Below are 12,150 nucleotides of genomic sequence, written 5' to 3'. Positions count from 1 at the left end.
AGGTTATTTATTTTGGGGACACGAATACACTGAATGTCGCACTCAGGGATCCGAAAGTTTAACGTATTAGGGGAGAACGACACATGATGGCACACGAAAATTCGACGACTCGGGACGAGTCTGTAAAAAAAGGGGGGGGGGTAGTGTTACGGCTGTAGAAATTCGCAATACATCATAAAGGGTCCTTAGATCAGTTATGACGCTAACTTGGTGTTGGCGGAATGGTTAGGGCAACGGCTTGGGATCCAAAAGGTCCTGAGTTCAAGCCCCGTTGGGCCACTGAATTAATACACCAGGGGGTTGACTCAGCCTGTCATCCTTCCGAGGTCGGCGAAGTGAGTACCAGTGTACTGGGCCGGTGTATACCCCGGTTAAAATAGGTGTACCATATCCCTGTGGCGTAAGAGGCGACCAGGGTTGCGTCAGGAAGGGCATCCGGCGTAAAACATGTGCCAAATCACGATGCGGATCATACGGATGATCCGCTGTGGCGACCCCTAACGGGAGCAGCCGAAAGAAGAAGAAGAAGAAGAAGAAGAAGAAGAAGAAGAGATCAGTTATGATGCTAAATTTATGTGCAGATAGTTCCCCACCGTTGTTTAAAGGGAATTCGTGTGATTCATCGGGCTGCGACTCTTTGAGATAGCTGTTTTTCTTTTTCTATTGTTATTTTGAACAAACCTCCACGCAAGCAACAAGCCGCATTGAAAACCGTCGAACAAAAAGGGAACCAAAAGAGTTCCGATGGGCGCGCGGATTTTTCCCGCCTATTTTTTCCCCGCGCTTGGTGTGAAGGAAAGGGGGAGGGCAGCTCGCCGCCGATTGGTGGATGAACAGCGTGAGGCGGTTGGGGTGAGGGATCGCCCCTTTTCGGGAACCTTCTCGAAGGGAGGTGGAGCCGAAAATGGGGAGGAGCGAAGGGCGGAGCCCCGCATTATATAAGGCGGACCACGTGCGGGGCTCAATCTCTCTGTCGGGGTCGAGTGCTCCTCTCTCTTGGTGGGTAGGTTCGAGCTCGCTCTCTCTTGGTGGCCAAGGTCGAGCTCGTTCTCTCTCTCTCTCTCTCTCTCTCTCTCTCTCTCTCTCTCTCTCTCTCTCTCTCTCTCTCTCTCTCTCTCTCTCTCTCTCTCTCTCTCTCTCTCTCTCTCTCTCTCTCTCTCTCTCTCTCTCTCTCTCTCTCTCTCTCTCTCTCTCTCTCTCTCTCTCTCTCTCTCTCTCTCTCTCTCTCTGTGTCTGGGTCGTCGACGTCACTCTCTCTCAATCTCTCTCTCTCTCTCTCTCTCTCTCTCTGGTCCTGAAGCCCCTTCTGCCCTTCAGTCCTTTCTTGCTCAGTCGTGGGTCGTGAAAGCACCAGCAGCAACGCCGGAGAGAGTTCGCTGACCACGCCAGGGGCCCGAGGTCAGACTCAGCTACGCAAGGCCGTGGGGAGTCGACGTCACGACCTACCCACCGTCGCGCCACGAGGGCACGGGTAAGACCCTTCGGTCTCACGGGACCCGTTCGGTCCTCCAGGTCCCGTGCCATAAAGGTTTACAAACCCCGTCTACCTCCCTGCCTATGGGGAGGGTTTTTCTTTGCTTTTGTATGACTGCTCTGGCGCCGTGTCCCTATAAGTAGACCTGTGTAAGTGACTGTACATTGTTCGTACTCTATTTGGTTGTAACGCTTTCTATTTGGTTCTTGTACATTGATTGCATGACTGCCTTGCTTCTGAATACGTGTGTGTTGTTATAATAAATGTCCTTGTGTGAAACGTATCCCTTTCGTCGTCTTTTTCCCTTTTGAAAGTGCCATCTTGAATCGCGGAATAAATTAGTAGTGGGTTTTGAACACCCCGGTAAAGAAGAGAATCTGATCCGTCGAGGTTGGCGATAACACCGCTCGGTTATCACTGTAGCACGGAACGGACCGCTTAAGTGTTTCGTGTCCTCGGCCGACCTGTGGTGAGGTACCATCGCCCGCTCGACTACTCACACAGGTACTTAGGTAGGTCGAATTTGGCGATCAACCGTATCCTGCGCGGGTGGGCAATTGGCACGATCGTGGTGAGGTTAAACCCCCACCTGTGACTGGCTCCTGGCAGTAGTTCCAGGAGGGTCGCGACTGAATTGTCCGTCCGGTGGGCGACCGACGCGGTTGCGATTGGAGTTACGCAATCGCTCGCACGCCAGGCGGGCCAGAATTCGTAACAATATGTATATATATATATGTATATATATATATACATATATATATATATATATATATATATACATATACATGGATGTATATATGTATATATGTTTGTTTGTATATATTTGTATTTTATATATATATATATATATATATATATATATATATATATATATATATATATATATATATATATATATCAGGTCTGCTTGGCTGCACATGATCAGGAAAGTTAACGCAAGTATGCATCGAGGGCAAGAGACTCCCCCCCCCCCCCTTGGTGCAGCCGTCCACAGGTAAGGTGCCAAGCGAAGTAGTGAAACCCTGCCAGGATTGGCAGTACCAAATGCCATTTGTGGTTGCTTAACAACCCTTCAGAGCATGGAGTGATTTGTGCCTGATGGCCTCAGGATGAGGTATTTGAGAGGAACTCGAGCACTTCCCCACATGGTGAAACTCAAACCCTGGATCCATTACAGTATATGCAGTGCTTTGAGGAAGTATTCACGCCCCTTGACTTTGTCACATTTTGTTGTGTTCGAGCCTGAATTAAAAATTGATTTAATTTAATTTTTTTTGGCTCTGGTCGACTCAAAATACCCCATAATGACAAAGTGAAAACATTTTTTTTAGAATTTTTAACAAATTAATTAAAAATAAAAAGTTGAAATGTCTTGCATCAATAAGTATTCAACCCTGTGGCTGTGATACTTCAAATTTAGTTGAGGTGCATCCAATTTCCTTCAATCATCCTTGAGATGTCTCCACAATTTGATTGGAGTCAATCTGTGGCCAATTCAATTGATTGGACATGATTTGGAAAGAAACACACCTTTCTCAATAAGGTCTCACAGCTGGCAGTGCATCCAAATCCTGGGACCATACTCTGTACACAGTGTTGGTGCTGCCGAAGCAGACTCCTGGACTATTGGGCACAATCCTGGATGGGTCGCCACTCCGACACAGGATACTCTAATGGCTCAATCATCCCAGCTGGCTGGTACTCATTTTGCTAACCTCAGAAGGATCAGAGGCTGTCAACCCTGCCTGGTATTAATTCAACAGCCAAGCAGGATCCCAAGCCCACCACCCTAGCCATTAAGCCAACACCAGTCATTGGCAGTGCATGTCAGAGCAGAAACTCGACCACAAAGTCCAAGCAACTGTCCATAGAACTCTGATTTCGAATTGTGAGGAGGAATCGATCTGGGGAAGGGTATAAAACAATTTATAGTGCGTTTATAGTTCCCAAGAGCACAGTGAGTTCCATCATTAGGAAATGGAAAGAATATGGAACTACCCACTCTTTCTGGAGCTGGCCACGTGACCAAACTGAGCAACCGGGCAAGAAGCACCTTGGTCAGGGAGGTGACCAAGAACCCAATGACCACTCTGACAGAACGACAGAGTTCCTTGGCTGAGATGGGAAAACTTGCCAGAAGGACAACAGTCTCTGCAACACTTCACAAATCTAGGATTTATGGGAGAATGGCCAGACAGATGCCACTCCTGAGAAGAAGTCACATGACAGCACGCCTGGAGTTTGCAAAAACGCATGTGAAAGACTCTGAGAGCATGAGGAAAAAGGTTCCATGGTGTGATGAGATGAAAATTGAACTCTTTGGCCTGAATACAAAGGTCTACGTCTGTCAGAAACCGAGCACAGCTCATCACCCATGTAACACCACCCCTACCGTGAAGCATGGTGGTGGCAGCACGATGCTATGGAGATGCTTTTCAGCGTCAGTGACTGGGAGATTAGTAAGGATGGAGGGAATAATTAATGGAGCCGAATACAGACAAATCCATGAGAATAACCTACTTCAGAGTGCAAAAGACCTTTGACTGTGGCAAAGATTTACATTCCAACAGGACAATGACCCCAACCATACAGTCAAAGTAACACTGGAACGGCTTCAGGACAAGAATGTGAAAGTCCTTGAGTGGCCCAGCCAAAGCCCAGACTTGAATCCTATTGAGAATCTGTGGAAAGACTTGAAGATTGCTGTTCACTGATGCTCCCCATCCAACTTCACAAAGCTTGAGCAAATCTGCAAGGAAGAATGGGAGAAAATCCCCAAATCCAGATGTGTAAAGCCGATACAGACATACCCAAGAATACTTGAAGCTGTAATCGCTGCCAAAGGCGCTTCTACAGGGTATTGACTCAGGGTGATGAATACTTATTGACGTAAGAGATTTCAATTTTTCATTTTTAATTAATTTGTAAATATTTCCAAAAACATGTTTTCACTTTATCATTATGGGGTATTTTGTGTGTTGATCAGTGGCAATTTTCTTTAAATATCATACATTTTTAATTCAGGCTGTAACACAACAGAATGTGACAAAGTCAAGGGGTGTGAATACTTTCTAAATGCACTGTATGTACTGTATAAACTGTACATATATATTTATACTGTACATATACATATATATATATATATATATGTATATATATATATATATATATATATATATATATATATATATATATATATATGTATATATATATATATATATATATATATGTATATATATATATATATATATATATATATATATATATATATATATATATATATATATAGATATATAGCCTGGTGTTGGCGCAGTGGTTAGGGCAGCGGCTTGGGATCCAAAAGGTCCTGAGTTCAAACCCCGTTGGGCCACTGAATTAATACACCAGGGGGTTGACTCAGCCTGTCATCCTTCCGAGGTCGGCGAAATGAGTACCAGTGTATACCCCGGTTAAAATAGGTGTACCATATCCCTGTGTGTCGGAAGATGTGACCAGGGTTGCGTCAGGAAGGGCATCCGGCGTAAAACATGTGCCAAATCACGATGCGGATCATACGGATGATCCACTGTGGCGACCCCGAACGGGAGCAGCTGAAAGAAGAAGAAGATATATATATATATATATATATATATATATATATATATATATATATATATATATATATATATATATATATTTGTGTGAAGGCATTCGCAAACCACCCAGCATGGCATGAAGTAAGAAACTGCTTCGGTCGCACTGATGCTCCATCATCATGGAGTATGATATATGAGAATGTGTAATATATATATATATATATATATATATATATATATATATATATATATATATATATATATGTACATACATTCCATACATATACATACACACACACACACAAGTTTTTTTGATATAGTGAGTGTCTCCTCATTTGTAGAACTGTTGGAACGCCGATCGCAACTTTAATAGCACTTTCCCAATGGAATATGTCAATCATTGCTATAAACGAACCATGGTGGATCATCTCTGATATTTCCAAGTCACCGGTAAAAACAAAAGTTTCAATAACAACACACCATCACACCAACACACCATCACACCATCACACCAACACACCATCACACCATCACACCATCACACCATCACACCAACACACCATCACACCATCACACCAACACACCAACACACCATCACACCATCACACCATCACACCAACACACCATCACACCAAGACACCATCACACCATCACACCAACACACCATCACACCATCACACCAACACACCATCACACATTCACACCATCACCATCACACCATCACACTATCACACCATCACACCATCACACCATCACACACACCATCACATACACCATCACACTATCACACACACCATCACACCATCACCATCACACCATCACCATCGCCATCACACCATCACACCATCACACCAACACACCATCACACCAAGACACCAACACACCAACACACCAAGAAACCATCACACAGCATCACACCATCACACCAACACACCGTCACACCAACACACCAACACACCATCACACCAACACACCGTTACACCAACACACCATCACACCAAGACACCAACAAACCAACACACCAACACACCGTTACACCAACAAACCAACACACCAACACACCAACACACCGTCACACCAACAAACCAACACACCAACACACCATCACACCAAGACACCAACAAACCAACACACCAACACACCGTTACACCACCAAACCAACACACCAACACACCATCACAGCAAGACACCAACAAACCAACACACCAACACACCAACACACCGTCACACCAACACACCAGCACACCGTCACACCAACACACCAGCACACCGTCACACCAACACACCGACGGAGCCTTTTGGGTCACTGGGGTCTGCAGGTGCAAGTCCTAACTTTACTGAACAACTTGTACCTGCACGTCCAATCCGTCCATGTATAAAGCATGTCTTCATCATGTCCAAGGTCTTTCAAAGCAGATGCGTGTCCTTCTCGGCCGATACAAACTTTCCTCATGTTGTGACGTGTGATGTTTGCTTGCTTCCAAAGTACCATGTGTTACCATGACGACCTTTCGGTCTTCTGGTTCTGCTTTGCTCCTCCAAATGCCTATTTGGGGGGGGGGGTTGGGGGTTTTTTTGGAGGGGTTGGGGGAGGTTTCACTTTTAAACAAGACTTCTCACACTTAAAGGATGAAGGCAGTTTCCCCTCATGTGAGAGTGAAGAATATGAGAGTTAAAAGGCGTCGATGTTTTTCCCAGGAAGTTTCAAAACGCTGAAGTCCTGATTTGGAAATAGTTCACACATATTTCTCCTCAAGGCAAAACCCGAGATTGACACAACAACCTCCCTTTCCTCGAGCTCAGCTCCGATTGAACTATGACAACCTGACACATGACAGGTGTGAGGAACATTATCCCCAGGTGATTGTACAAAGTACAGTAACACCGATAATAACCGAGTGAAAACACATGAGATGTTTTCAAACTTCCATAAGTTATGAAAACCTGTACATTACGCCACTGTGTTGTATACTATACGGATTACATACGTGTCACGTGTACCACAGCATGGTTATACATACATGTCACATGTACCACGGCACGGTTCTACATGGATGTCATGTGTACCATGACATAGTTCTACATGCGTCACGTCTACCACGACATGGTTCCACATGGAGTCACGTGTACCACGACATAGTTCTACATGGATGTCACGTGTACCACGACATAGTTCTACATGGATGTCACGTGTACCACGACATAGTTCTACATGGATGTCACGTGTACCACGACATGATTCCACATGCATGTCACGTGTACCACGACATAGTTCTATGTGCGTCACATGTACCACGGCATAGTTGTGCATGCATCACGTGTACCACGGCATAGTTATACTTGCGTCACGTGTTCCACAACATAGTTCTACTTGCGTCACATGTACCATGGCATAGTTATACATGCGTCACATGTACCACGACATAGTTATACATGCATCACATGTACCACGACATAGTTATACATGCGTCACATGTACCACAGCATGGTTATACATGTGTTATATGTAGCACGACATAGTCATACATGCGTCACATGTACCACGACATGGTTATACATGCATCACATGTACCACGACATAGTTATACATGCGTCACATGTACCACAGCATGGTTATACATGTGTTATATGTAGCACGACATAGCCATACATGCGTCACATGTACCACGGCATAGTTATACATGTGTCACATGTACCACGACATAGTTCTACTTGCATCACATGTACGTCACATCACAGAGCAGAATACGTGAACTGTGTACGACGCTCCGTTGTGTCTTCATGAACTTGTACATGCACGTCCATGTTTACAGCATGTCTTCATCATGTCCAAGGTCTTTCCAAGCAGGTGCCTTTAAATAAATACACACCATTATGTATGTGCATTTAAATAAATACACACCGTTATGTATGTGCATTTATGTATATATATATATATATATATATATATATATATATATATATATATATATATATATATATATATATATATATATATATATACACACACCATCATTTATGTGCATTTAAATATATATACACACCATCATGTATGTGCATTTAAATATATATACACACCATCATGTATGTGCATTTAAATATATATACACACCATCATGTATGTGCATTTAAATATATATACACACCATCATGCATGTGCATTTAAATATATATACACACCATCATGTATGTGCATTTAAATATATATATACACAACATGTATGTGCATTTAAATATATACACATCAACATGTATGTGCATTTAAATATATACACACCAACATGTATGTGCATTTAAATATATACACACCATCATGTATGTGCATTTAAATATATATACACACCATCATGTATGTGCATTTAAATATATACACAGCATCATGTATGTGCATTACAATAAATACACACCATCATGTATGTGCATCAAAATAATTACACACCATCATGTATGTACATTTAAATAAATACACACCATCATGTATGTGCATTTAAATATATACATTCATCATGGATGTGCATTTAAATAAATACACACCATCATGTATGTGCATTTAAATAAATACACACCATCATGGATGTGCATTTAAATAAATACACACCATCATGGATGTGCATTTAAATAAATACACACCATCATGTATGTGCATTTAAATATATATATATATATATATATATATATATATATATATATATATATATATATATATATACCAAAAATATACAAATACACTGTATCTCTTCGCACTTCTTTAAATCTCCTCTTCATAATCTCAATACAGTGATGAATGGAATGATAACGATGAAGGTTGCTTGTTCAATCAACAGGTTAAAATTGTTGTGAAAGGACATTGTAAATAAAGAAGTCACATTACTGCTGGTCAGTTATATTTCAGGCCACGGACTTGCTGATCAGCCAGTACCTTTCCACTTCCTTTAACAGGCAATACAATAAAAATAAAAATGGACAAACCCATGGTGAAGGGAGAATAGAAACGAAGAAACCCAGGCATGGGAAGAAAATGAAGCCATTCGGTCCATCATGGCCTAATTGTAAGTCAACGTTTCATACGGGGACCTACTGTATGGACCATGCAACATGGACCTGGAGTAACCCTCGTGAAACTGGAGCAACACGTAGTTCGAGGTAACCTGATGGATCACTGTGCGAGAAATCCAATTAGCTTCAGCACGAGAGATACCATAGTGCTAACATGGTGACATGGTACCACCATGAACAAGGTGGTGGGAAAGTGAACCAGTGAAGTAACAGGGAGGAAAAGTTGACATTCCAAGAGTAGGCAAAACAGAAGGGACGACCAAGGAAAGATCATAATGGACGGTCAACTTACCTTGGCGAGCCCATGACAGACACCGCAGTTCACCAGATGGAGCAGTTGGTACTTTCCTCGTCTTTTTGTCCTTTGGCTTTGAAGGTTCTTCCGCAAAGGCCCCACGAGAGAGACAAAAATGTATGAGAATTGCAGATTACAATTAACACACTTGGACCAAAAAAAAATTACTCCCGTCTTTGAACAAAGCTCGCAACGCCCGAGGAACTCTGCCCGTGTGCCAGGTACATCTAGCTTGGTATAAGTGTAACCCTGTGAGATGTCACACCCCCTCCCATTATTCTTTTTCTTAATTTTTTTTTAATCTATATATATATATATATATATATATATATAAATATACACCCGAATCCCCACCCTGCCTCAAGTCTACCTTTCCATCCCTTATCCTAAACTGAACCCTTAACCATGAGCGTCCACACCCTCAATCCTCTCCTCCCACTCCTCCATCTGCTCAGCGCCTCCTCTTCTATAATCGCACCCACACTGGTAAAAGCACCCCCGCCCCTACTTGTGTCGCACCCTCGCCTTTTCAGTTTGTGGTCGGCAGAAACCAGACGGAAACAGCAACCCTATAGCTGCTGCCCTGCCAGCTCACCCCCCACCCCCTAACAAGCATTCACGCCCACCACCTTCCATTGCTTCCCATCTTCCCAGTCCAATAGCTCCATCTACCACCACATCGCCTCTCGTTGTAGCTAACCTCCCACCTTATCTTTCCTCACACTGCCTCCCATTCTGCCTCCTCCCTCTTTCCCAATGTTTCATCTTCATCTCACACTGCATTGAGTCTCAGCCCACACTCCTTGCTACCGCACCCCTTACATCCTCCACCTCCTGTATACTCTGCCTGCTGGCTAAGCCAAGCTCTTACTCTACACCCCCCCTCCCAAATCCCCAAACCTTTCACTTCACCCCCATAACCACCTCTCAAAACAACTCACCACTCCATCCCTCTCCACTGCTCACAAACTATCTCAAACTGCTCACCAGATCCCTCGGCATTTGCCTCGAGCCTTTGCCCTTCAATCAAACCAGCCTTGCTATAAGCTTGCTCTGACCAGTCAAAGAAGAAAATCTGGTTTTATGGGCTCAAGAGACAGCCAGAAAGGTACAAAGAGTACAGCGTGGGAGGGCAGGGGAGACCGGAGGGGGCTAGGCAGGAATTGGAGGGTGTGTTGGAGTGCTCTACTGGTACAGTAACTGCGCTGTACAACCTGTGGCTTTCAGGTCTTTTGTTCGAGCACAGCCTTTGATACGTCTGTGTACCACAATGTAGTATGGGGAATCTTGTTTGGAAGATGGTAGGCTTAAAAACGGGCACCAGTATCCAGATGTTGATGCCTATTAAAGCGTCGTCACAGTTCATCAGGGCTCGCTTTCAGTCCAGTTTGTCACACGTGTTGCTGAACCACCGAGGCCTAGTCTCCCACCCGATGGAAGGTAAAGCGAGTGCCAAAAAGGGTATTCTGATCAGTGAACACCCGTGGTAATATTTGGTTTTAAAAACCAAATGAATGGACCATCGAGGTGACCCGAAATGGTCCGAGTGCTGGTGTTCGACCACCTGCTCCACCATGGACACCAAGAAAGAGCTTGTGAAGTTTTCGATCAAGGCTGAGAAACCTAAGGTGCAGCATCTGCACCATGTACACACACACACACACACACACACACACACACACACACAGCATGCTGGAAAACATGACATCACCATGTGGGGCAGATGAGAGTAGGAGGGTCTGCAGAGATGGGTGGGATTGATGGATGAGATTCAATGCGGGTTGGGTGGAGACTACGCGTGCTCGAAGATATCACGAATGACCTCCAAGCATCAAATTGCCACGTTTTGGCCTCCAAACCTCAGAGCCCTCCCAAGGCCCAACCCTCCCCAATGAACGTCAAACATTAGCGTTGAGACAGACAGGCAGTTGCTGTCGCCAAGGTAACAAAACCCATCGCTAAGCGACCGTGCGAGAGAGCAAGGTAACTTAAAGAGAGAGAGGAGAGAGAGACCCATGTTCGAGCGATGATAAGGTGAGATGGGTACGTCATAAAGCACAGATCTCACAACAAGAAGGAAAAGTCTCACGTTTGGTGCTTTGGAGACGTCTTGGAGTAAGTAATATCAGGTCGTCCCGCAGGGAGCTTCACGTGGTATGGATAGTATGAGACAATGCAATTTGGATTGCCTGGTCCTCCCACGCACTGCCTTTCAATGACAGCAGCAATTATACACATGACAACGCCCTTCCTTCATGGCACTGGGGGAAAGCTGGGTGCCGAACCTTCCTGCATTTGCAAATGAGGATACCCTGCGGCGGACGACCTGGCAGGTCATTGCCATACCGGATTGTCTGTCCTTCGGCTATTGTTTGGAAATAAATCAATTAACGAACGGTAATTACACTGTACATCGTTTTAATGCGCTACTATCGGTGTGGCCGTGCGATGAAATGTAATCTGGATGGCCAGAGTGGGTTCCATCGGGGAGAGGGATCAGAGGGGTCGTCCTTGCGTGGTTTCTTTTCTCAGCGATGCTCCAGCAACAACAAAAATGGAGCAAACCTGAGCAGGAACAGCTTGTTTAAATAAAGTAAAAAAGAAGAGACCAAGCTGCGAATTGTAGACCAGGAGGTTTGGTTTAGGACGAGGTCTTCATTTGAGTCGTTTGGCAGGATGACCAGACCCGGTGGTGTAAATTGTTACATCGGAGAGTGCTTTGAGTCTTGGAGGTCGGTGGTTCGAACCCT

The 12,150-nt window shown here is 44.1% G+C and overlaps 1 protein-coding gene across 3 annotated transcripts in view; it reads right to left on the bottom strand.

Annotated features, from left to right (window-relative positions):
- LOC147022311 (zinc finger and BTB domain-containing protein 7A-like) overlaps window positions 1–11,606 on the bottom strand; it is a 97,521-nt gene extending 85,915 nt beyond the window's left edge. The window contains exons 1-2 of one of the 3 annotated variants that reach the window (XM_085893071.1): window positions 10,342–11,068; window positions 9,398–9,484 (exon numbers count right to left, since the gene is read on the bottom strand). In XM_085893071.1, the coding sequence (XP_085749197.1) occupies window positions 9,398–9,411 (14 nt within the window). In that variant the 5' untranslated portion in view covers window positions 9,412–9,484; window positions 10,342–11,068. Of the gene's footprint in view, window positions 1–9,397; window positions 9,485–10,341; window positions 11,069–11,489 lie in introns of those variants that run through there. The other 2 variants (XM_085893072.1, XM_085893073.1) reach the window with 2 other exon arrangements.
- Between the last annotated feature and the right edge of the window lie 544 nt (window positions 11,607–12,150).

Source organism: Eptatretus burgeri, chromosome 8 (assembly GCF_056783735.1).
Source record: "Eptatretus burgeri isolate ZD-2024b chromosome 8, Ebu_testis_v1, whole genome shotgun sequence".
NCBI lineage: Eukaryota > Metazoa > Chordata > Myxini > Myxiniformes > Myxinidae > Eptatretus > Eptatretus burgeri.
Note: the sequence above shows the minus strand (reverse complement) of the source record. Positions and strands in the feature narration are given on the sequence as shown.